The sequence below is a fragment of the Trachinotus anak genome, unplaced genomic scaffold (assembly GCF_046630095.1).
Source record: "Trachinotus anak isolate AG129_WGS33_773 ecotype Australia unplaced genomic scaffold, CSIRO_AGI_Tana_v1 ptg000002l, whole genome shotgun sequence".
In the NCBI taxonomy this organism is placed as follows: domain Eukaryota; kingdom Metazoa; phylum Chordata; class Actinopteri; order Carangiformes; family Carangidae; genus Trachinotus; species Trachinotus anak.
The window spans coordinates 4,407,033-4,433,876 of NW_027273853.1; the positions used below are offsets into that span (position 1 = coordinate 4,407,033).

General features: G+C 40.7%; 1 protein-coding gene and 1 long non-coding RNA gene across 3 annotated transcripts in view; one reads left to right on the forward strand and one right to left on the reverse strand.

Moving 5' to 3' along the window:
* LOC139629020 (protein inscuteable homolog) overlaps positions 1 to 26,844 on the forward strand; it is a 60,739-nt gene that overhangs the window by 15,889 nt on the left and 18,006 nt on the right. Inside the window, exons 2-6 of one of the 2 annotated variants that reach the window (XM_071491354.1) lie at positions 5,947 to 6,038; positions 19,352 to 19,718; positions 20,830 to 20,882; positions 20,967 to 21,090; positions 22,245 to 22,358. In XM_071491354.1, the coding sequence (XP_071347455.1) occupies positions 5,965 to 6,038; positions 19,352 to 19,718; positions 20,830 to 20,882; positions 20,967 to 21,090; positions 22,245 to 22,358 (732 nt within the window). In that variant the 5' untranslated portion in view covers positions 5,947 to 5,964. Of the gene's footprint in view, positions 1 to 5,946; positions 6,039 to 19,254; positions 19,719 to 20,829; positions 20,883 to 20,966; positions 21,091 to 22,244; positions 22,359 to 26,844 lie in introns of those variants that run through there. The other variant, XR_011692896.1, reaches the window with a different exon arrangement.
* LOC139629074 (uncharacterized) lies at positions 15,233 to 19,453 on the reverse strand. The gene is made up of 3 exons (XR_011692902.1): positions 19,340 to 19,453; positions 19,203 to 19,244; positions 15,233 to 19,120 (listed from the first exon to the last, which is right to left on the reverse strand). It is a non-coding gene; the product is annotated as an uncharacterized lncRNA (long non-coding RNA).

A 26,844-nucleotide genomic window follows, 5' to 3' on the forward strand; every position in this document is an offset into this window, starting at 1 on the left:
AATATTATGCTTTTGTGAAGCAGGTTGCTTTTTTTTCCATCAAACCGCTGTAAATGTACATTTCCACTGTAGCACAGTGTCACCGTTTGCCCTGATTCTTCATGGTGCTCAGTGTGAGAGTTTTACGTTCACCAGCGCTGAAAGGAGTGATGGTAGCCTCAAGGTTGGGCTCGTGTCCAAGAAGTTTTCCCAGAAGGTCATTCACATCCCCGCACAGGCTGGGAAAATGTGAGTGGGCAACTGCAAGGCAACGACTCCCAGTTACCCCGGCCAGTGGCTCTACTCACGGACTGTATCCATGGAGCTGGGTAAATGTGTAGCTGGGTGTCGCTAGAGTGCGGTAACATCTAAAGTTTGTTGTGCTTGCTCACAGAGGAAAAGGCAGCTGCACTTTTATATTTGGTTTGGTTAGATTCACTTTGAAATAAAAAATAAAATATTTAAACAGTTAAAAAAATAGAAACAAATGTGCTCACTGTAAATATACGACAAGTCTGTCCACATCACAGGACAAATAAAGAATAAAAAAGGTAGGTTGACTTAATCGAAAATACACACACGGGAATCAAAACGCTGTTAGCCTGGTAAAACATAACCCAAACTTAAAATAAATTGGCCATGCCAGTGTTATCAGTGGAATGCTCTGGATTTAGACTCACTGAGATAATGGATAAGAGGGTAAGAGGGTCAGAGGGCTGTTGTGTCTGGAGAGAAAAGTATGTCCTTGAATTTCTGACTCAGTGTAGAAGAAACACATTGATGGATGATTTCAGAATGTATAAGGAGGAAATTCACCAAACACATGGGCTGGAAAATCCAGTCAACTAAGCACATGTTAGCTCATGTTACCTTAGCTTACTTTAGGCTTATTGTACCACAGTTACCTTAATATTGAGCAGCTGGGACATATTATTGACACTTTTCTTAACAATAAAATAGGAAGAATAGTGTGTTTTAATAACCATGAAATAGCTTGTCAGTGGACTGGTGTAAAAGCGTTGTGATTAACCTGGAGAAACTTGAGCTGACTCACCAAACATTCGAGCAGCAGCAGTTCACAGCAGGCATTATCTGCTGCCCTGTGTGGGTCTCTCTGTCCAAGTACAAGGGCCCACTTTCAGCCAGCCCACTGTGTGTGGGATGGGAATGTCGGGACCATGGCTCAGCACAGCCTGCTTCCAGCTTGTTCCCACCCAACCACCCATGCTGTACCCATCTAGCTCTGCTTTCCTCTCCACATGACAGTCCTGTGGTGAGACTGCGACCGCTGTCTCCTCCTGCGAACCCAGTCTCCAGCTCAATGACAGGACGTGAGCAGCGTGGCACCGCCATGTCGCCAATGCAGAGCATGTCCACTGTATTTAAAGGCCAGAGGCCAGAGCCAGCTGCCTTAGTGGAGGCTTTCTTCAGTCTGTGAGAGTTAGGACAGCAGCTGGAGGAGAATCATTTTGTTCTTTTTCGTTGGTAGTTCTGAAATAAAGCCAAACCATAAGGAACCACTTACACAATGAGGACGTTGAACGTGGAGTACGTAGCCTGACTCACTCCATCACATTGATCCAACCTGGTTTGGCCTCTCAAAATGGTGAGTGGCTTTGCTTGTTTCTCCTGTTTCTCCACAGAGTTTGATTTCTTTTGTTTCTGTCAAACAGGAATTAACAGCTTTTGGCACAATGGAGCTAAGCCACATTGGTGTGGTACTGTATTTTCTGCAGACCAGTTTTTGTGTTCATTTGGTGGTTTTACCCAGAATATGTGAGAGGCATTCAGCTTCACCACAGAATATTATAAAAAGCTCTGGAAAAGTATTTTTAAGCAGTGATCCTGCAGTTGTGGAGAGCACAGACGGTGAGGTCAGCGGACAATGAAAGCTTAGTGGCACATTACCCTGGACATCTGCTTATTTTACTTTAGAGACAGAGTTACAGCTACAGCAGAAAGAAGCATATAGTGACTATAAGGATGTTTTGGTCAATTTTTAAACTTTTATTTAAAGCTGTCCAATGCCCCTCACGTGTTGGCGTGAGGGTGGTCTTGGGTTGTCTTAGTTTTTTCCAACATAAAAGATTGTGATTTTGAAGCAGGGGAACAGCAGTGCATCCCCCACAATAGTTTAGCCTTTATTTACCTCAATTCCAGAGCGTAACTGACTTTTCTTAGAGGCAGGTCTTCTACCAACCTCTGTTTGATATGTAGAAGTGGTCATAGCTGTAGTTTGGTACAAAGCCTTGTTTCCAGTCGCTCCTGTTTGCCGGTGTTAAAATTACTGCAATACAAACTCAACACTTTATGTAAATTTTTCAAATTTAAAACTCTAGCGGTTCAGTGGACAGAAACCCTTTATTTCTTAACAGGGTATTTATTACTGTGCTGCAGTAATAATATTGTCTCATCCCCGGTTGTTGGTGTTTTTGTCGTTCACATGCTATTCAGATCTGCTACTTTCTTTAGCAGTTAGCGGTGACTGTCCCTCCCACTCTCCGACTCAGCAGGGTTTCCACCCATCCTGTATAATATGGGAGTGTCCCACATATAAAAATAAAATGCTGCACAATTTGTTGTAATTTTGTACACATCATCTCTTTTATAAACTGTCCTCAAGCTGTAAATAACGTAATGTCAAGTAAAACCAAACCACTTATAGCCTACAGGTGGATTGGAGAAGTTTATCCATGAGCAGGAAAATGACAAGCTGAGAACTTGCACATATCTACAGCTATAGTGCACACCATAAAGTCTCAATCTTAATTGCAGAGGCAATGGTTCAAGTCTGACCTGTGGCCCTTTGCTGCATCTCACTCTCTCTGGGTGACCTTAAACAGCATGCTGCAGGTGCTGGCCCTGTCTGAGCAGATAAGAGCAGGAGTCTTTAAGCCAAATCTATCGACTCCTTAGATATAAGTATATCAATGAGTATATCAATATCAAGTATATCAATGATTGTTAAGCACAACCTAAGTTATAACAGTGCTGGTTGTGCACAGAAACTCCAACCAAATCCAAAACAAATAATTACAGTGTATATCAGTATCAGACTACGTTTTTTGTTAACCTTGATATTGTGTTATTTTGGCTTCAAAGCACATGAAAGAGTGTGTATCGGCATTTTGAACTGTCAAAAAATCTTTGGATCACAGGAGTTGGCAATCCCCCTGCTCAATGTGTTTTATGTTTGGTTATTCCTCTGCCTCCTTTAGTATTAATGATACATGTAATCAACGTAGTTTATTTGGAGATCGGGCTGCAAATCAGCCCTCAGCACTTACAACAGTGCACATGAGAAGTTGTGAGTTTCAGTGAGTTTTTAGACAAGAAGCCGACTTCAAGAAGAAATGTTTGAACTGTTAATAAGTGTTAAAATGTCAATAAATATTATCACATTCTGTTGAGTTGCAGAGTCGAATGTTTTGACGCTGTTGACTTTTTATGATGGAAGTTTTTTTTTTCCCATTCGGCCTCGCGCCCCTGTTGTCAGTCTGTCAGAGCTATAAAGTAAAAAATAATATTACATTTTTTCCCATTAATTCTTAATTTCCTGTCTGAAGAAAAAGAGTTACCACTGTTGAGAAAGATTATGTTCGAGTACTTTTGGTAAATTTCGCCACCACAAATTTCATTGTGCTTTTGAAAAAAAGTTCTGGTTTTACTTTATTTTTTTTGCAGTGAATAAACCTTCAGACACTGTCTCATCATGTAGGTCATTTGTAATTACCCTCCCCATGCTTGGTCGAGCCTTACAGCCAGATTACATGAAGGCTACTGAGCTCAGATGAGAAAGACTCCAGATGACTCTTGTGTTAAACGCAAAGTTGGCGTGACCAACTAGGAACAGACATCACACAAAACATCGCTGGAAAACTGCAAGTGACAGAAACATGCGCACACCCCCCCCTCTGCACACATGTGAGGAATAAATACAAGTGCTGCCGTAAATCTGAAAAAGCACACCCTGGTGATTTCCTTTACACACACAAGTCACTGAGTGGTTGTTATTTTACCCGGTGTGTGACATGAGGCTGAGACAGAGGTGTCCTTTGTTTGGCTTACCTATAACCGACACGTTCTCCACGGCAACCGAATGGGGAAACCCACAGGGCCACTCAGGTTTCAGCCCAGACATGAAAAGAAATGTCCACCACAGCAAGAAAATTAGCCGGGATCTCGTCAAAGCTGACCATCTGCTTAGGAAACTCATATTTCTGTGGCAACATTAATACACTCAGGGATGTTTTAACTGCAGCTCCACAGAAAAGCATTTTTATTTAAAATGAATAGCAGGCACAGCTTCAGCTCTTAGTTGCTACATTACATAAATTATTACAACATAACAACACCGTCTGCACCACAACTGAATCATCCAGGATGCTGTGAAACGAGCTGTCACAGAGGACCTGCCGTCCTCCCTCACGGCAGAACGGCAGAGATCACTTCCAGCGCAATGGTCCTTAACATGGCACTTAGCGGTGCATTCAAAGTGCTCAGGACTGAATTGCTTGATTGGACAACTCATCTCCATTTGCATGGTAATCCGCTGAAGAGCGGAATCTGCTGGATCTGTGTCCCGTGGGCTATGACCCTGTGCTCAATTACAGGGCCAATATAATTTGTCTACACCTCCATTGTAATAATCTAACAGTGCAATTATATCAGATCTTGTGTGATGTTATTATACTGGATTCTAACTGCGCTGTGTTTTATGGAACACAGGTTTTTACTGTCAGTCTCCCATTGTCCTGGCACAGCATTGGTATAATTCCTGATTCGCTCTCTCTGAAAATGGCCCTGGAGGAGCCATGCCAACACTGCAGTTAAAGGACCCCCTCCTCTCTCCCTCTCTCTCGTTCTCCGCATCTTCCTCCAACTCTCTCCCTCTTCTTTTTCTGTCTGTATTACGACCATCAATCTCTTCATCTATTCATCCGTCTGGGTATCTCTTTATCGAAGTCAATGACTCAACCTCTAAAAAGCCCCCATCTTTTTTCCTCATCCATCATCAAATAGTTCCCTCGTTGCTCATAATTACGTAACCTGGGGAGCAAACAGTAAAACCAAAATTGGTGACTCCGCTGATGCGCCGCAGCGTTTCAGCTTCTCTGTCCCGAACTCTACAAAATGGATCAGTTGTTTGGTCATTGTAACATTTCTGCTCGAACTCTGCGGCACTGAAAAATCCGGCCAACATGGGATCGAACGTGTGACATCTCACGTGCATCACCGTCACACTCTGGAAGCATTTAGTAAAAAGCTTGCAGGGGCCGTGTGTGTGTGTGTTTGTGTTTGTGAGAGAGATCTCACTTTGTAACTACCTGCTAATTATACTCCACAGCAAACATGAAATTTGTAACCACACCACTGCAGGATATCATTAACTAAAAGGATTAGAGTGTGGCTCAGGCAGGAGGGCATCCGTGGTTTCTCCCGATTGAAAATGGACTAATCTAAATGGGATACATCAATAAAACGGTGGAATAAAGTTGCGGGCACTTAAGAGCGTCAGCCCCTTTTGCTCAGGCTCAAAGTAGAGAAGAGAGTCACTGGCTGGCAGCCAGCCAATAAATTAGAGGATAAGAAATATTATTCCACTGGCACACCAGCAGCTTGCAGCTATTTAAAACAGGGAGGTTTATTGATAATTGAATTACTTGGAGGAAAAAAAAAAGACAAGACAAGAATAGAAAGCTTGGAGGTGGATCAATAAGGAGATATTGTAGTGGATAATGCTGCGGTGGCAAGCAACACAGCCAGGAGGATGCGGAGTGTGCGCTAATATGTGTGTGATGCTGCACTCAGAGTGTGTATGTTGAATGTTGCTGTTACAGTTGATAAAATTAAACTTTTTCCAACGTGTTCTCACATTTGAAGGGAAAATAAGTTGATATAAGTAGGAGACCGTCACGTTGTGTGTGCTGCAGACTTCATGTTTACGTTGCATGTGTTGTGTTCCAGGTGCTGAGCTGAAGTAAGATGGCCTCCGACAGAATGGCGACTCCACAGAGCAGCTCCAGACAGAGCAGCTCGCTCTCATCATCTCCGATGAGGCAAGTAGCAGCAGTGTTGTCTGATCACTGTGGATCTGAAGCCGCTGCACCTCACTCTGTGTAATGCACTTATACACACACACACACACACACAGCAGGCCTGATCTGAGGTCCACACAGTCACGCTGGTTCACTGGAGCACTCAGACATGTCAGGCCTAAATCACTAAAATAACATTTTTCTTTTGTGCTACTCAAAGCATCAAAAACTTACTTTTAAACTCGACAGCAGTAAGTGTGTTTCCATGGAGCTTTGTGTTATTTCAATTTGCCATTGAAATGAAAAAGGTTTTTTTTGGTGGGGAGATTGGTGTATTGAAATGGAGGATGTAATAAAGGCTGAGAAAAACTGATTTTTTTGAACACATCTTGACATTGCAGTCGTCATCTTGACATTCAACCTCTTCAGCCATTGACAAAGTTTTCATGCCATGCTGCTTTTCACAGATATGTCACATACCTTCACTCCACCTGAAGCCCTAAAATTAAAATAAATAAAAGAGTGAATGTGATTAAAACCACGGAGTCCATATCTGTCACCAGATTGGCTGATGAGGGAATAGGTCCATCAGAAAAGACGAATTCATTTATTCAGAAATCACAGATGCAAGGAGCTCTTACTGACTAATGATGTAAATGACCCTTGAGTATATTTGCATAAAGATGGTTGCTATGATGTGCATTTTATTTTACAGAAATTTCAAAAATTCCATATAAATTTATAAGAAAAGAAAAAGTAAATGTGAGACCTCTGCTCAGGTGGAAGCAGGAGGATGTGCTGGGAGTTAAATATAAATATAAATATAAATGTCAACAAATATTGGAACTAATAATAAAGGCATAACTTGTCTCAGTCTAGTCCTAGGTGCAACATAACATCCACACAAAACAAGTGAAAACACCTGTGGGGGTGTGGCACAGCGCTGCAGTGGTCACCTCACAACCGGCTTCCTCCCACGATCCAGGAACATGCAGCGTAGGTTCACTGGCGTCTCCCAGTTGGTCAGTGGTGTGAGTGTGACCATGACTGGCAGCGTGTCTCCATGTTACCTTGGTGTTTTAATTCCAGATAGATTTGTGTGTTTGTTGTTTTGGCCTGTGCCCACCCTGGAGCTGGAATCTCACTCTCTGTTCATTGAAAAGCACATTGTAAATAAATACAATAGTTAGTCATTTTAGTGGCTACTTGGGACGTGGGGAAGATGGACTTAGTTTCATGCTGTGCCTTGGATATAAGTCAGCCCTGGGATAGGCAACCTATCCAGGGTGCACCCTGCCCTTGCCCAGTGTCAGCTGGGATTGGCTCCAGCCCTCCATTCCCCTAAAAGGACAAGCAGTCTGGCTAATGACTGAATACACCAATGTGTACATTATACTAGTGTATGTACACTGGTTGTCTTTGGCTGCTCATGTTGATATTAAAGCTGTTTGCGAGGAGCTGTAAATATTCTCCATGTTGACAGCACCTTTCTGTGGACACACACATCACACACATGTAAAAACACATGATCACACCAAAACAACATACTGACAATAATAACCGTGATGGCAAGAAATAACCCTCTTGTTTCATCTGCAAATAGGGGCCCCCAAATACAGCATACTTTGGTGCCTATCTCCTTCTGATAATGCGCTGTAATGGTGGCGGTGGTGCGAGAGACGCTGGTATCATGGCAGCTGTCGTAGCAGCAGAGATTGAGGTTTACAGTGGTGACGGGGTCCAGTTGTGTCATTAGTCATCCTGAGCTGCATGATGATGAATCACAGAGATGTTTGGTAGCAGATCAGAGAGCTGTGAGGAAAGCAGGTTGTGTTTGGTTGAAGATACGGACAGAAATGCACTCACACTCTCATACAGACACATTTACATGGGAAATTCAGGAATAATCAGTAATCAAAGAAATCTAGAAAGAGTACAACAGCAGAAATACCCTCAGTGCTTGAGTTTGAGCAGTGCTGAACATATCTCACCTGCCAACAGCCAATAAAACTAAATAAAATTCCCTCACATTGCTCTTATATTCAAGACATTATTATTGAATAAGTACATCAAAATAACATTTTGGTCACTTCAGATCTTTGGAGTTTCTGATTTAAATGACAAGGAACAAGGGTTAGACCATTTATCACTGGGGCTCCCTTAATTCACAGACAGGTCATGGTCAGACAGAGAACACCGGATAAAAACCCATCTAATAAAAAAACAGGATGAAAACCCATCTAATAAAAATCACATAATCATAATAATCTTAAATTGGCCCCTCAGTTTCCTCTAAAAGAAGACATAATCTGAAGATGGTTCTCCAGTTCGATGAACTGACTGAATATATGTCTTGAACATGTGTGACCATCTTGAATGCAGGAGTTCTCTGTAAGATATGGAGCTCCTCTTTGAGACGCTTCAGTAAGAAATCTTTTCCAACTTAATGAAACCTCTGGTGACCAAAGGCGTCTTCTGCTAAAATTGACTTACTTAAAGCAGCATGAAGAGAATGTGTGGCCCTCATGGGAGCAGCAGAACAAACTATGAAAAGTGTGATCTTGTCACCCGAGCTGGAGATCAGACAGAAGACAGCCCTGTGTTAAAAAATACAAGGAGCTACACTGGTGGGACTCATGTTGTTTACAAGTTGTTGCTGAGTCAATGAAAGACAATCCATGAAGTCCAGTTGAAGTAAAAGCTTAATGTGGGTAAAGGCTAATCAGATGCCTGCACAGTGGTTTGTAATATTAACAAACTTAATCTTGTTACAACAGTAGAAATATAGTATTCACATTACAAAGTAATGCACCCGGAGTGTGTGCTTGCATGTACTGATTGACAAGCAGCTCCTTGCTGGATGACGTCTTGTTGTGTTGCAGCAAAAGTTGAGCTCCTTGTGTTAACACCCCTTAACAAACGACAGACTGAGTCCATTCAAATGAATGAGAAGGGCTGTGTTCATTCACTCCAGTCTAAAGTCAACCCAAATTACACATCACACACCAAACAACATTGACATTCATTTAGAGTCAAATTTCTGGTATTCATACAAATATGAGTGCCATAGCTCTCTTTTTTTTTAGCTTTTTAGTTTGCTAACTACTAAAGAAAAATATCTGGCTCATTTGCTGATAAACGGTTCATTATCACCACTTCCTAGTTGATAACTTCAGGCTCGGCTGAGAGGGAGGCCACCGCGGTTTTATCAGATGTGTTTATGAGGGCGGTGAGAGTGAAGGCCAGAAAATTAAAACAAATCAGAAAGGTGTTAAAATGCTCCTTACATCTGGGGGGAACTGAAAAATAATAAGTTATTGAATAATAATTTGTCTCATCACTACGACTGACGTCTTTCACATTACACACATCCAGGGTTGATATACAGATATTAGCTAGCTTAGATAGGTATTATTTTTTTGTCAAATATTTACAAAATTACAAGGTCTGAATGTTGATCATCACTGAAACTGGGACTAAATGAACTTTAGATGTTGAGTAAGTAAGTATTGAGGCAGGTCCTATTGACTGACAGGCCAGAGGCTGCTGAGAAAATTCCCATCCTCACCTCCTTCATATCTGCCATGGGACATATTTAATGGCGGATGTTTGATTAGACTTCTTGGTTCAACATCCCCAAACCAATATATCAGTCTCAGCGAGGATCCTAGATCAACAAATTAGAGGCAGTCAATAGCAAGAGGCATAAAGGTCAAAACCTTATAGTGACAATGCAAACACGTACACAAACACAAACCCTCACACTCCCTCCCATGCAGACACACACGCACACACAACGTGAAAACATCTGTCCACAATTGGATTCCACATTTGAGGTGCATAAAAGCTACAGAATACTACCAGAAATCCTGAAAAATCTGTCAGACACGTGCGGAGCCTGCACATACCAAACAATCAGAAACTGAAGTTAAAACAGAGCAGCTGCACTGGTGAACCATCAACTACACAAACTGGGGGTCTGCTCTGTCCATTGTAACATTATTTTATTTTGTTTAACATCTTATCACAGCTCTTCACTCATATCACACAGCAGTGATTTCTATCTTTGTCATGAAGGTGCCAGATACTGATTCCTCTTGTTTTTAAAAAGCCTCTTCATCAGCTGCTGTGGTTGAGAATATTTCAGTCACTGATAATAAATTTGAATATATATGTTCTGACAGTTTTGTGTTCACGAATGCTTACACAGCGTTGCAGAGGATGCACGGTGAATGCCCTTGGATATCAAATCAGTAGAGCTGTCACGCTATACATTGGCAACCAGACACACACACGCATAAACAAACATATCATCTCTTACTTGCTTTCTTTGTCCTCTCTCTTACACACCCAAACGAAAATCCTATTGGTGCCGCACATGGCAATAAATCAGCTGATGAAAGGAGCCAAATGACTGAATTGTATTAAAATAAATAGCAAACACAGATGGGGCGCACACATGCACTCAGCTGACAAACATCTCCACAACAGAACCAGCTCTTTGCCAGGATAGGCTTGTCTGGACAATCGAGGCTTCAGGTTACAATCTGAAAGTGGTTGGCTTGTCATTATGCCGTGAGCAGGTTAACCAGGTTTCTGTGGCGTCATTTGTCTGTGCATGTGTGTTTTTTATGTCGCAGCTTTTGCTTGCAACCCATGAAGGGGTGTTTGAAAAGTTGCACAAGTGTGGGTTTGATGATGCGAGGGAAAGAGACTCAGAGCAAAGCAAAGCGGAGCATCAGCTGGATATGGTTTTAGGCACAGATAAAGAGACAGAGAGAATCCACATATGCCTGAGGCTGTATATTTATGCCTACGGTGCATGTGTTAGTGCAGGAGTGTGAGTCAGAGAGAAGGAGAACAAATGATGGAGAGAATCAGACTAAGACAGAGAGACAGAAAACAAGAGCGAAACAGTCTTCGTGTGTGCTGTTTTAGGTGAATCTGGTCTTGGCTGCACATTAGAGGCCATCTGAAACATCTGGGAATCAGATGTCTGCCCCTGCTGCCAGGATCCAACTGTACCAGTCAGTTGCCACAATATCCCCTTACAATGCGCTACTTCAGGAGGGGCACAGCCTCGACCCTCGTCTACAAAACCAAGGCTTTCTTTATGTAAGTTTTCAGTGGCGCTTTATGCTCTGTGTTTGAGGAGAGTTGTGTTTAGCAATATTCTGGTTTCTGAGAAGAGGAATGCATTAACATCCAGTTTCGTCTCTTTGTGTATGTGCCTCAATATTTAATTCTTTTTGGGACAAGAGTGTCCTTGTTTTCTCTTTCAGTCGAAGCCAAAACCACAGTGGTCTGGTCCTCAGCATCTCACAGCTCATTCTGCCCACATTTCCATTTACTCTGCTGGACTGTGGTTCTGTTGTGGTATTTGAGAAAGATTTCCATTTGTTCATACATGACATGAGGCGTCAGACTGTTATATTCACGCAAACCAGACACTGTACAACAGTGAAGGGCTCCTTCCTGCTTCCTGTGCTGAATGACCTGCATATCAGAAAACTGTGAGGAGGATATTGTGAACTCAGTGCAGTTGGATCCAAAGCAGAAATCATAGCACGAAGTAACGATGTAGCTGTGTTTCTTTCCAAGCAAGCTGTTTGTAATAATGCATGTTTTAAACCATTTGGTAAAAGCTTTTCTCAAAAACCCCTTGAAAACACCACCATGAAAGCATCCATTTCTTACACGGATAGTTTTATATATTTATAGTTTTTAGAACAGTCTGTCATCCTATGAAAAGGTTTTATGTTTTGTTAATTAAAGACAGTGACACAAATAGACACATTTTCATTCCTGCCTAATATGAAAAGGTAAGCCAGTAAAACCAGTTTGTTTATGTTAGAAGGGGCGATAAGAATAAATAAAGTTTTAGGAACAGCAAGAGTACAAAGAGTTTTAGCTTCACATTAGCATCACAATATTCACATCCCAAAGCTGCGTTGACTCTAAACATATTTCTGGACATACAGGGGGTAAAGAAGGAGAGATGACAGAACTACAGTTTAAGTCTGAACTGCCATCTAGCAGTCTAAAACTTAAAGATATTCAGTATCACACAGAGAAACTAGTAAATTATTAAAATGTATAAGCTGAAACCTGGGAGTGTTGGCATTTTTAAATGAAAACATTAATGACAGATGGATTATCAAAACAGTTGCAGATTATTATTTTTTGTCATTGATTGAATCACATTTAAATCTACCACAAAACTCAATACAAAAAATTTCCTGCTGTTTCTTCAGTTTTCCCTCATAAAGTCCACATCTGACCATGGATCATATTATTTAAGTATCTGTATCTTATCTTATTTGTATTTTAATACATACTAATTTCACGCACCATCATTAAACCAGACTGAGCTGCTCAGGAGGGTCTACACTTTAATTCAGAACATCAGTGGGATCATTTCACAGTTGACAGCAGGGTTGCATTGACGTGTGGGGAAACCATTCATCAAGTGCTGACTAAAGAGAAGCAGACATTACTCATGATGTGTGAAGTGTTGCACATAGTACCTGAATCACTCGAAGCCTCTAGCGATATGTAGAACAAGCCTAGTAATGGGCCGCCACCCTCGAAGAACAAATTAGTTCCTGCTGTCCAATAGCTGCGATAGTTGAGTGACAACAGGTGCTGTACCGTGTGGTTTCAAACCTGCCGCTCACCAGCTAACAAGCACAACACCACATTGTTAGCTGATACAATATGTAGGGCAAAGATATGACTGTCTCTGCACATTGTTTTTGTCCCTTATTTTCATTATTTTCATGATGCGATTAGCGAATGACCCACAGAGAGCGCACGCTAAGAGATTAATGCTCAGAGTGTTTTCATGCGGACATAGTTGCTGTTTTTAGACTCAAACAAACTGACTCACACCCTGTGATGAAACATTCAGTTAGAGATTCACATGAGTGCTACGCTGCTATTGTGTTTTCCTTCTCCTTCCGCTCAGCGAAGGTCTCCCCCAGCATAGAGCTGCTGTCAGCAGTTGGTTCCCTCTTTAAAGCAGCCGGATGTTTTTGAGAATGTACTCGGTGACTGTAAGGTTCATATGAGTGACAAACCATTTCAATTTTTACATTTGAAAATGGAGCAGGAAATTTTTCCTGTGTGGTCTTGAGCGTCAGCTGTTAGTAACATTAAACATAGCCTTATATCATAAATAAAGATTCACACATCACTAAATTAAAGGAGGTTGCTACACAGGAACTAATTCATAGGCAATGGTTACTTAATAGTTAATAAATATTTACATACATTAAATGTTAGGGTGTTGTGTTGTGCAGGTAACTGACCAACTGACAAATTTAACATTAGCCTGCAAATATCGACTCATACAGAGTGAAAAGTATAAGTTACGTTATTATCCCAGACAAGCCCCCAGTTTGTTAGGGCCCAGCTCTGAGACCATTACAAATATGACATGCATGCATGGAGGTAATTAAAACAATGAAATTTTATTCAACAAAAATGTGTGTTTTCTTAATTAAGATAACAAAAAAGATAACACAAGAAATGCTAAATTAACTGCACTGAAAATCAAAACTCCACAAAAGATGATGTGGTGCAAGGGAGGAGGAGGGAGCATCTGTTTCCCCGATGGCCCACAGCTCCACCCAACCAGGAACCTGCATGAAAACAGAACACAAGACAACACAGCAACAACACACACAGCCCTGGTAGAGACCATGGGCTCGTCACACTACGTTAATGCTAAGCCAAATCATTCCCCAGTGGTGCAACGCAATTTAGTAGATCACTTGTGTGAAACTGACTAGAAAGGACTAAGTAAGACATGACACAGAAACCTCACCAGCCAAATGAATTTCCAGAAAATCTGCAAAAGAGAACGTGAATCGGTGCAGACGCTCCCGTTATGTGAAAATGAAGAGGTTGCAACACAATAACATAATTAAAGGAGTGCCCCAGTGCAACCTCAAATGGTTGAAAACAGTGTAGTAAACATGATGGAAATACAGCATTTATTTGTTTCATGTCTGCATCTGCCACCCCCTAACCCTGACCTTACTCATAGCAACTTTAAGCCTATAACTCCAGCTCTCTCCCTGACGTCAACCGTAACCCTACAAATAAGAGAAGCGCACACACACACACACACACACACACACACACAAACTGAGGTCTCTCAGAACAGCAGCATCTCAGTGACTCATCCAGCAGAACAACTTGATGCCTCAATTACATGAAAAGTTGAGTAAAATGAATCATCTAAAAGCCCAAGTTTTCAATTTCACTAACTGAGCACACCAGTCTGATTTCCTACTTCAATCTGCGTGGGATTCAGCTGTTTCCGACACTGACCAGCCAATCAGATTCAGCATGTTTCCATATGAAAGTTATGTAATTCTGTCTGTGGATTTGTGTTTGATGATGTTTTTCTTGCTTTATATTTATTATACACCATGTTTACCCACAACAGCACCATATTGATTTTATTCATTTTCCACTTAAATTACTTCTTCAGAAAGCACATTAAGGGATAAAGATGGTGATTCTTGATTTTTCTTACTGTCAAAAAATCCCACTAAAAGACAAACACCCACAATCTGTTCTCTCACTACATTTCTCAGTTCTTCCTGTGTTCCCTTCCATGTCTGCGACAGTAAGTCTTGCAGACTATACGTGCTTATTAACAGGCTTAATAACTGGTTACTGTAAAAGAACCACTGATTCTGCCATAAACCTCTGTTTAAAAAATAATATACTCATAAATAAAACAACTAAATTTGACTGGTCATGATTTTCTTTAAAATACTGCTCCATTTACAGTACTTAATGGTCTAATAGCCTACCTGTTACGACCTAACACCTAATCATAATACAGAGATCCATATCAATCACAGACAGAGAAATTAACACAGTTCTTCTGGTACAAAAACACACGTTCAAATCTTGCAGCAGCATTTTTAGTAACAAAAACAAAGACGTCTCCTGTTAACCGGCTCCTCTCTGCTGCTGGCACCGTCCCTCAGTTTACTGACAGCCACCAGCAGATGAGAGGGGCCTGATGCTTCATCTCCGCAGGATCCCTGCCCGGGATAATAGAGCCGCTCTCGCCTGACCCTCTCTTGGCCCTGCATGTAAATATTTGTCATTCCCTGCAAGCTGAAGTACACCGCTTCCCCTCCTTTGGAAAACAAACCTATTATTATCACCCCCCCCCAACAGTGACAGGAGCGTTTCGTGGCTTGTTGGGTTCACATCCTTACGTGATGCTGTTATATAACTGTGGGAAATGGTTTGAAATTGGCAGATTGGGATGAATATGAAGGGAATCTGGCATATTGTTGCACATTTTTATCCCCAAGATTGATTTGGTTGTTTGTTTATGATTTTTCAGAGTCACTTGAGTGGAGTTAGGAAATATATCACAGATAAGTCATCCAAAAAGAACAAGAGGTAAAGGTTAATTGGGTGAAATATATATGAAAATGATGCCAGTTAATAATTGAGTGCTCTTCCCACCTCCTCTTCAGCTCTTTGTGGCTAATTTGACTCACTTAGTTTGAGTCAGAGTGTTATTCACCACAGTGTGATTAATCTCCAGCAGGAGATGTTTTCAGAACTAGAGTGGTTTTTAAGAGGTTCTCTCCTATGTGAAAAAAAAAGCTGAGGCTGGGCTCAGGAGTATTTTATTTGGAACATTTAGGAGAAATTAATTTCCTAAATCGCACAGAGTTAAACTAAAACCCATATCTCATCCATTTTCAGAAGTCACACTGATCATTTTGAAGCCATTTACCCCACTTAGCAGAACAAGCTCCATGTTAATGATGACCGCAGAGTGTAACGCTGAGCAGTTATTTATTCGAATCTACATTTACAGCTACTTATTGTACATCTCCATCCTATTTCCAAATCCAGATTTATTTGAGTTTTGAGCAGGTGAGTTTCCTCGCTCTGTAACCAGCAGATTACATTGTTACATTGTTTTTCCTCCTCTTCAGCTGACAGATGATTGACTGAATGTGCAATTTATACACATATACAGTACACAGTTATTTCAAAGTGAACATAAATACAAACCTCTGATGAAGGTTTTACTTTACATAGATATACTGTAGATGTTACATAAATGTATATTTCTCCTGCTGACTCTGTTTTATCATTTTCATTTCTTGTCTTCTTTTATTTGAACTCTTTGCAAACAACCTCATTTTACATGTGCTAGAAACCAAAACATGTTCAAATTGTAATTTCTTCTTATTTTTTCTTACAATGATAGTAGTTTAAGAGGGGCTTATGGTCATGTCTTCACTGACTTAACCTGCCTCAGCTTTTAATGAGAGCTTTTTTGTGACCTTAACAAAACTCCATATTGATTTTCTTTGGTAAACAGCTGCCCTCTGTATGGTTTGGTTGTGGATATAATTGAGGTTGTGGTTTTCTAATGATTCAGTCCTGTTCCTCCAGCTCTGGCTCACAGCTGAAACCCAATACCTGGCTTGAAGATGTTATATAATAATACTGGTCGTTGCTGCTCAATGACAAACCATTGTTTTGAGTGTACACACAACCACAATGCGTCTCTTGCACCAGATTAACCAATATTCAATACCAATATCTTGATGTCTCTAGTGAGCTGCCATTTCCCATAAAGCGCAGAGAACCAAGAGGAAAATATCAAGCTTCATTAGAGACCTATCCACATGTGTTGACTCAAAGCAGAGGTGGCTGTCGTAGCCATCGACCTGTCCACTCTCAGGGAGCTTTCACTCCCCGGGTGCAGGACTCTGGATTGCCCTCTTAAGCCCGGCTTTAGGGGCTCAGAAGTGGGAAAGGGTGTTTGTTTGGTGCAGCCCTTTGTTGAAGCTGAGGGGAAATGATGGGTTAAACCAGCAAGTATAGAAACCGACAGTTACCAGTGGATAACTGACCTCGAGTGGACGTCATTGATTTTAAAATTGCTGTGGTGTTTCTCACTTGAGTGCTGCAAGTCTCCGGTGGCCATTAACATTTCCACTGGTCAAACACAGGATTTTCTATTTCATTGTTAAGCAGGGTATTTCACATTAGCAGCTATATTTTTTCGGAGCACAGTTTATAAATGACCCTTCACTAAGCCCGGTGCAGATTTACCATTTCAAACGCTGACGCCTGGTGTAGACAAAGGCAGGTTTTCATTTTTAGTTGGCTGATTTTGTCGGCTAAAATGAAAAGCGTTATCTCCAGCTGACTTTAAATTGTTTCCAGCTGGCTCTTTTGAAAATAAGAACCGTGCAAAGAATCTTAAATATGCATTTGATGGCTTGATGCAGGCACTGACAATGTTTAGATTCTTATCAATCACCAGCACCATATAATTGGTCTCAAATTAACTCTGCAGCAGGACAATGAGCCCAAATACACACTCAGAGTCATAAAGAACTTTCTTCAGACACAATAAGAACAAAGTGTCCAGCAACAGATGTCTGACCCCCACAGAGACCTGATCTCAACAGCATGGATTCCTGAGAGAGACAGAAAACACAGACGGCCTGAATCCACAGGTGAACTATGGCAGGTTCTCCAATATATTTGAACTACCCACCTACCAAGTACCTTGAAAAACTGTGCAAGTGTTCCAAGTAGGAAAGGAAAACGTTTGCTTACTTTATATAATGTCATGCTAATTAAAATGAAAAAAGACTGAGGCCTGTAAAGCTTACAGGTCCAAGGCAAAAGCCACCAAGTGATGAAACACATTAGAAAATATAAGTACAGAAGTGCAGACCGGACAGTATGCACACGTGATCTTTTATAAACAAAATGTTTTACCTAACAATTATCATTACCCTTAACTCTCATATAAAGGTTAGTAGCTGGTTCCTGCTCTCACACAGAGAACACATTGCATCTAAATGTGGATAAATCCAAAAAGATCAACTGTTCCCTGTTGTGTTTATGAAGCTATTATTTTGCAGTTGCATTGTTTTATGATGCAAACCTTTGACTACAACCTACACTTTCTAATATAGAAGTAAGAAATAATTGGGTTAAAGAGAAGGAGGACTGATACAAAGAGAGGATGAGGGTGGCACAGCCAATGATCTGTCATTGTCTAAACAAGCAGTTTTGATTTATGACTAAGCACTTCCTTAATTTTCTGCTGATTAAGCATGTTATTTCTTGTGGAGGAGGCAAAGATGATTAAGGTTTCTCATATAAATCAGTTGGAGCTTTAGTCAGCAGGCTGGTCAGCAAACACGACTTCCCGCATCTCAGACGATATCAGTGTGATTGATACTGAGTACATTTGTTGCATGAACGTGGTTCTTTCTGGGCAGTAATTTGTACCTTTCATCTTTATATCAATAAAGAGCGACTGTAATGAAACCAAACAGTCGATTTATGTTGATTTTCTCCCAGCAGATAAATTCAGAAGTAGGAGATTGAACTTTGTCTGTGTACAATAATCAATAGAGGTGAATGAACTCTGGACTGTGCCACCTGATATCATTTTATTGTCAATCAATCAATATAACCAGACTGAATATGACTGTGATATGCACTAAATCCAAACACTGTCCATAGATTTGGGGAATCTGATCCAACTTCTCTTGTTTGGACTGTTGGTTGTAAAAGTGGAGCAGTCACAGAAACCCACACACACACTGGAGCTCACACACAAAGTAATGAAGTATTCCTTGTGTCAGTGACCGACTCTTTTTGCATGTGTTTAGAGAGCAAAATATTAATTTACCGGAGCTATTTGTAAACATCGCTATTGCTATGTAGGTAATGTTAGCATCAACAGCTGTTTACTGACCAGTCTAGAAGAATCATTGCAAGTTCGGCAAAAAGCCACACCTTTACTCACCAACAGCTGTCTCCAGAGGTGGAAAGCAACATCAATGTTAACTCTCGGCTCTCTCATGTTTTTTGTTCTACTGAAGTTGGCGTGCTAACCAGCTAGCCCCAGCCCATCTCGTCACTTTCCAAGACCGGTTCTCTTCAGCCTCCAATCTGCCTTGAAGACAGCACTGCTCAGAGGGCATATTATAAACTCTTGTATTAGACAGCAATGGATGAAGCTGTCAAGTCACAATCACCATCATCTGCCCCCAACAAGAAACCATGTTTGGCAGCTGAGAAAATGAAATAGAAATGTTTATTTTTATTGATTTCTTTTTTGTGTGTGTATTTGTCATCCTACCTTGAAATCCTCACCTGTATCCTCATTTGAAAACTGGTCTGTTTCTCTTAACAGCTCTGTAATCAAAGCCAAGCACTTATTGTTGAAACCAATAAATTGATGTGACACTTCTTCACCAAAGTCAAGAAACAAGCTCGAACTGTAATGTTACTTTCTCCTGCAGCACCCGGATTCAGTCTCTCCAGGTCGACTCTGTCCAGCGCTGGATGGAGGACCTCCGCCACATGACAGAGGTGGAGTGTATGTGTGTCCTCCAGGCCAAACCCATCGGGGTGGAGGAGGACTCCCAGCAGGGAGAGCTGATTGTGGGCTCCGGGGTCGGTGCAGGGGACCATGTGGCCAGGAACAACCTGCAGACACTCCTCCGCCGAGCGCTGGTGGTCAGCACGGAGCTCGGCAAGATGTTCCAGCGGCTGGAGAAAGGACGCTGGCAGAGGGTCCACAGCACCGCCGTACGGGCTAACTGCCACGTCCGCTCTCTGGTGCATGAGTATAGCACCGCCCGAAGCACACCACCTGAGATGCAGAAGGTGAAAGTCGAGTTCAGAAGCGGCTGGAACATGAAGCCAGTTTTTAATATATCAACAGAAGATATGTGATAACTTCCTGATACACCAGTTAAATTATATTATAGATGTTTTCATGCTGTTACATAAAAACCTAATTTAAGAATTATCCATATCCATTCATATTTTGTTAAGAGTTATCAGCCTAATAACAGAACACTCAACACTTCACGGGCCTGGGAGTATCATTGAACAGAGACTGGATAAAAATATGCAAAACCTAGAAGTGATCAAATCTTTGTTGATGGATAATCATTTATCTATCTGTGTATTTGTGCAAAACCTTTTGATTTCAAAGATGCATGGAAAAACCAGACTCAGGCAGATGCTGGTGTGATATGTTAATGAAATGAGAGAACAACACCAAACCATAAAAGCTGCAGGTGTATTTAGTTTTATTTTGCCAGGTTAATAAATCCCACAGTTAGACTCCTTTTCACGGGAGACCTGGCCAGGAGTCAGCATTACAAGTTTTAGACAGGACAATACAACATCAGACACACACATAAAACACTACTGAAAACCAGGTGACAAAGTATGAAAGCTCCAATAAGCTACAAAACGACTGTCAATATGAAAGCTAAAATCATCAACGGAATCATTTCTCATGGAACTCACAACAGCCTTGAACTCAGTCTGAGATATTATGTTGTTGTTTTGTTATATGGGACATGTCTGATGATGACAAAAAGCAGACATTATACTCTTACCTTCAAGAGTAATGTAGGGAAAACACTAAATATTATGAATAATCTGTCAATGATCTGCTCAAATCTCTGCTGCCAATTTCTCTGACACATGAGAAACTGAAATGATGTATTATTATCTAGTATTTCATTCATACAAATTGTGAGAATGAAAACTGAGCTCACACTAATCCACATTCCACTTATGTACTATTATCTATTGTCATAAGTGAGTAACCCATAAAATGTCTCTATCTTCAATTCTACTATGAGAATTACCCAACTCATTTAAATGAGGGAAATGCTCTGCCATTCATTTTCATGGGGGTGTTTCTTCTCTGTGTGTTTTGTCACTACTCAGTGTGTTTCTACTTTTCCTTGTGTTGCAGTACGAGAAATCTCTGTTGGAGAAATGCATGGAGCTGACGAATATTACAGAGAGGTGAAACTATAATAGGTTAATACACAATCATAAAAACATGGATTGATGCATAACAAGGTACTAAATGTTGTGTTAAATCCACAGGTGCCTTCACACTGATGACGAATTCTTCCTCAAATCCATGAGAGAGGCCATCCATGAGATCCTCACTGATGTCAGTGATTCATTCAGCAACATGATCGACATGGCCTTAGCCAATGAGATCCGGGTATGTCTCATGTAATAATGGCTCTCTGACTGTGCTGAGTTTCTTTATGTCAAATGAAGATGTGTTGAGGCCGTTCATGTGCAGCCTATAACAACATATGCTTGTCACATACACCACAGATGGCTTTAACTTTTGGCTTTAATAGACACAACCCAATGCTCTCATCGTCTGGTTTATATTTTCCAGATTAGTTGATATTGTGCCACGTGCACTGTTAAGGAGAAAACAATGAGGCAGCTGATGGTCTTATTTGAGTGTTGTACTCACCAGTTGGAGTTTTAGAGAGTGAGGACATTTTTGCAGACTCTGGCTTTGACTGTTTGAGGATTCATTCTTGTTTTTTGGGTTAAAGTTAGAATTAGATGTCATATATGTTTGTGCCAGTGAATCAACTGAGGTACAGTTTCCCACTTAATCAACTGTGTACGGTCTAGTAGAAATATAAACATGGGTCCAGCATTATGTGGGCTGCACTAATGAAGGATTACATCATCTCTTGTATGACCTAGAGAATAAAGGTAAAGTGGAAGACACGTTTTTTAAATTTCTCTCTAATCAATCCATGATTACACTCACACAGATGATGGATGATGAATTTCATGTCGTAGATGTGGCCGTAAGAAAATAATTTCTATTGATATGTTCTCATTGTGTAATTATCATTATTTATAGGTCTAATTATTTACCTAGAATAAAATATTTGCAAGTTAGCAGCTCTTCCAGATCTCACAGCTGAGTGTAAAAACAAACACTGATGAGACTGTGAAACAACTAGCAAATAAACACAACCTGTTCTCCTCTTGTTCATCTACTACTCTCATTTGAGCTCAGTCAAATGGCAGGAAAAAATATAATTATCCAAATGACTTTACCTCATGTGTTATTTTTTCAATAAGCAGAACTTGACAATTTCTGGCATTGGCGCCATCCAGTGGTAGTACTGTATACCTGATGCATAGATACTGGGATGAATGGGCAACTTTTATTTTTCTACAAACAAAAACAGCCATCAGAATAATTGCAACATCAAAAAAACTTACATAGGAAATTTAAATGTTTAGCAATTGAAAAAAAAACAAAAAAACAAAACTGGTGGTGTGTGCTGCATAGTTTAGTCCATGAAGGAAAGCAGTCAAGGTTTGCTCTTCTTGCAGGTCCTGATCAAACAGATTGAATCGTCGGACAGCGTTCACACCATCGGCAGTGCCATTAGCAACCTGCTGTCCCTCACACAGGACGGACCTCAGCTCTGCAGCATCATTGCCAAGGTACTGTGCACCGTACATACGAGCGGACTCTGTGCTGTCTTGGCAGTGGTTATACGGCCTCAGTGATGGGTTCGATTTGAGTGGAAATTAATTTATTGAGACTGGGAGCAGGGACATCTATTGAAATGTATGTCTGAGATTAATCCATCTCCACTGACGCATTTGATTGCGAAAAAGCCTGAGAGGTGAGATCCTGACGTCAGTGACAAGTCAGCAGTGTGATGTATGATATTCTTAATTTGCCATTTTCACTCAGACCTCCCACCGAGTCATTGGCTGAGGTGACTTCATTTGATATTACATCTCCGCCCCTTCCTTCTCTCTGGCCACACCCCTGTTACGATCAGCTCCACCTTTTGTCAGTGTTCCTCATCCAGACCGACAGACCCGCTGCTATCTCTTTATACATGCCTCTAAAAAGCTACTTCATTGTGAGATAAGACAAGACAGACCAGACAGCAAGCCTCAATTGGCCATTAGTTAGCTGGCCACTTCCAGGATACACTTGATAAGAGTCTTCCTGATGGCCCACACACACACACACACACACACACACACACACACACACACACACACACACACACACACATAGACACACACAGAATAACACACACACACACACACACATACACACACACACACAGAATAACACACACACACCTCTTTGCTCCCAGATTGTCGGATCAATTCTGTCAGCTCCCATTAGGAGGAAGCATTGATCACAAATGCAGGTCGCTCAGGCGTCTTTACCTTTGTGTCAGCTCCGCCTTTCTCAGCTCTCCCTCTGTAGCTCCGCTGGCCGAACCCTCAGAGAGGTGTCTGAGGGAAACCTGCCTGCCCATGGCCGCTAATGAATACCTAATACAGAACACTGTCCACCTGCTATCTGAATGAATTAGCTTCCACCAGGCTGCCTGCCACACTGTCACATACACACCCTTTACAGTAATGCGTATCATCTGGCTCATATCCGAGCTGTTCACTCATTGTTAGTATTTTCCGCAGCCTGCTGACTTTTACTCGTGCACTTGTTTTGAATAACAGCAATTAGCCGTTTAAATGCTTGGGTGGGGACCTGATATTTCTGCCTCCTCCATCTCTTTCCCAGTGCAGCTGTTGACAGACAGTGTTTAATCTCTCGGTGTGCTGTGTATGGAGAGCAGAGGGGAGGTGGGTTAAATGTGTGGTATCGAAGCAGACAGCAGGATAAATAGAGATGAATCTCTGTGGATATATCCAGCTAAGGGTTAAATAGATCAGTAGGTTTTCAGTTTTATTATGTTGATTTCATTCTGCTGGAAGCACCAGACGGGTGGATTTTAACAATATTAAACTGCATCATGCATACCACAGAGTTTAAGGCAGTAGCAGCTCCTTAGGGAAAATTATTGTGGTTTTCATAATTAGATATCATCTTGTAATTTACATCCATCTATGTTGATGATATAAGCAGCTCCCTTCTGTTCATTTTGCTTATTATCTGCTGCTTATACATCAGTGTGCATGACAAGTTATTGTTCGGTCAAAGTTCTCCCCTGGTTCTTGTTGAAGATTTAAAATGTAATCTGCAAATTCTGTCAAACATAAACTAAGTAAGTACTTATTCAGTGATACATTTGGGTTCTTAAAGCTGCATGAATTATTGCATAAAATATTTTTGCCAGAAGAAACAACCTGTAAACATCAACATTGATACAACCAACTTGTTAGAAAACAGAACAGTTCTTTTTATACATCCAGCAGATATGAAGCCATGTTAGCATTCATCTGGAGTTTTGTTTGTGGCCACCTGATGAATCTACGTCCAATATTCACTCTCTTTTTAGCTCTATAAAACTGTAAAATAACTGGCTCTTTAGGTGCAAAATACTCCACTACATTCACCAGCATGTCTCAAACTATGACTGTCAGCTGTTTGAAGTAAATCAAGTATCATGCAGTAGGTTTACCAGACTGTTTTTTTTTTTTCCTTTCATGGAGGACCAGAGATGTCACAGGAAAAGTAATAAAGCATTTCCTTTAAAGCATTAAAAATAGGAATTGTAAAAAGAATGTGTAAAATGTTTAAAATGGAGATAAATAACTGGATTCCCTTGTCAAGAATTTATAAATGGTCTATTAATTCATCAATAAATACTTAAGGTTTAAAAAGGGATTTACGAAAACTGCATAAATCACTCATTAAATACACCATTTATAAATATATTCATTAATTAATGAATAAATAATCTAATTTGAAAAACTATTTCAAAAGGCAGTTTAAAAATTGATATAAATCCCTCTTCAATTTCCATTTCCTTTTTCCAGCTGCTTTTGCTTTTCCTGTTAGCTAGTTGATTTGCTTAGTCATTTAGCCTCTCCATTTAACCTTTCGGTAACTGTGAACAACTCCTTCCAAGTAAAGTGAGACAAGTAGTCAGTTGTTAATATATATAAAAAAATGAATAAAGCAGCTTTAAATAAGCTGTGTAAAGAATTAGATATAAAAACCCATTATAGTGAGTGAATTAGAAAATCAGTTTGAACCTTTACACAAGCGCTAAATAAATCATATGCTTTAAAAACATGAACATTTCATAATTACATTAAATCAAATGTACGTGGGACAGTTATGGTAAGTGGAGCACAAATGATCTTACCAAAAAGGTGATGTATCATCTTTCATCTCTGGTAAGTCATGATTTCAAAACGTATTCAGAGTTTTATTCTCATGTGCCTCATATGTGTATTTTGTACTGCTACAAGATAAATCACCTTTCCATAATTGACAGCTTGTCAGACTCTGAGTGATCACACAACTGTGACTGATTTGTCACAACTGGATGAACTGCACCCATCTGGTATACCAAGCAGTTCTGAACAAACTGTGCTAATTTTTGTCAAACACCATCCGCGTCTGCCTCTATCTGATGACCCACTCATAATGACTAATGTCTCACATATTTAAACAAAAACAGCAACAAAAAAGAATTCAATATTTTTTAATCCACCAAGTCAAGTCTCCTTCCTATTTTGAGGGTGATTTGTAGTTTCATTCTCATCTGATCTGCACAAAAACACACATATAAACTCCACCCAGACAGGACCAGGGCAAGACAAATGTTATATGAGCTGACAGTGTTTAATACTGAGCCATGTGCCACCTCATAAATGTAACAGCAGCTGGAATATTAAAGAGCAACTGTTTCATGATGTACTAGTGAGTTTGGTGTCTCACTGTTAACCTGCTGTCATGACAGATACTGATTTGAATGTGTCCATGTTGGCAGACTCCCCGTGTGTGTGTCCTTGCTTGTGTGACAGTGAAAGCTTCAGACTGCAGGGTGTGGGAGAGCATGATGTGGCAGTAACTCAGGCCTAGTGGGAGTCAACGTGCCATCAAAACTACATGGGGAGAGAGGGAAGAGATATTCTGAGTTAAAACACAAGAAGAAGAATGAAGTGTGTTTTGGGGGGAAACATTATGCTTTAGCTTCAGACAGCATCTTCCACCAACCTTTTGTTGAACACACTGAGATTGTTTTTTTATTTACTCTTTCACTATTTACTTGATTTGTTTGCAAATCGAGAACTAAACTGCCTGCAACCTCCTGCAACTCCACAAACACACCAGAGCACAGATTTCAATTCAGAAAACTGTGAGATGGAAGGAAATTACACGCCGTGTAGTCCTTTACATGCAAACACACGGCTAGAGAGGCATTTTAAACGAGTAGTCAAGTTTCACATGATGATGTTAGTGCAGCAACGACCAAGATGCATGAGTGTGAGAACAAATGTGTTGTGTGGGGGTGAGGATGAAGTCATTGGAAACAATGGAACTGCAAGTTGTTTGATGGGGAAAGGAAAGAAACAAACAACAAGCCCAACGATCTGTGAAAAGGAAAAGCAGGAGAAAATCTATCAAACAGATAGTCACCTCCACTACAGGCCGTCTGGGAGTCAGGCTGGAGCTCTTATTTGTCCTCTTGTACATTTATGATTTTAGTCTTTAGTTTATTGTGTACTTCAAGTGCAAATGACTGTTCTGGTCTATGAATAAATATCAGTTTGTACACAAAGAAGGACATCAAACACCATGATGAAACAAACAGCCATTCAAGTCAAAAAGGCAGATGGCAGACTAAGAGTCTGCAGCCACACCAGCGTCTCTGCGAGGCTGTACCTCAGCACAGCTGAAGCGGCTGGAACTCGTACGATGCTTAAATAACACACATATTATAGCTTATCTTGTCCCAGATTTCTACATGTTGCAATCATAACTTTTGTCCTGTAATTTTCTGCAGTATATTTATGCAATATTACAACTTTCCCCTAGAAACTGCATCCTATCCTTTGCTCTCATAACATTGTGCAGTGCCAGCGTGCACACAGCTGTTTTCCCTGCCACCTCCTCCCAGCCCTGACTCATCAGCATCACTGGGCTGACTGAGTTCTGAGGCTGCAAAAGAAAAACAGGAACAACACATACAAATGTTAAAAACAT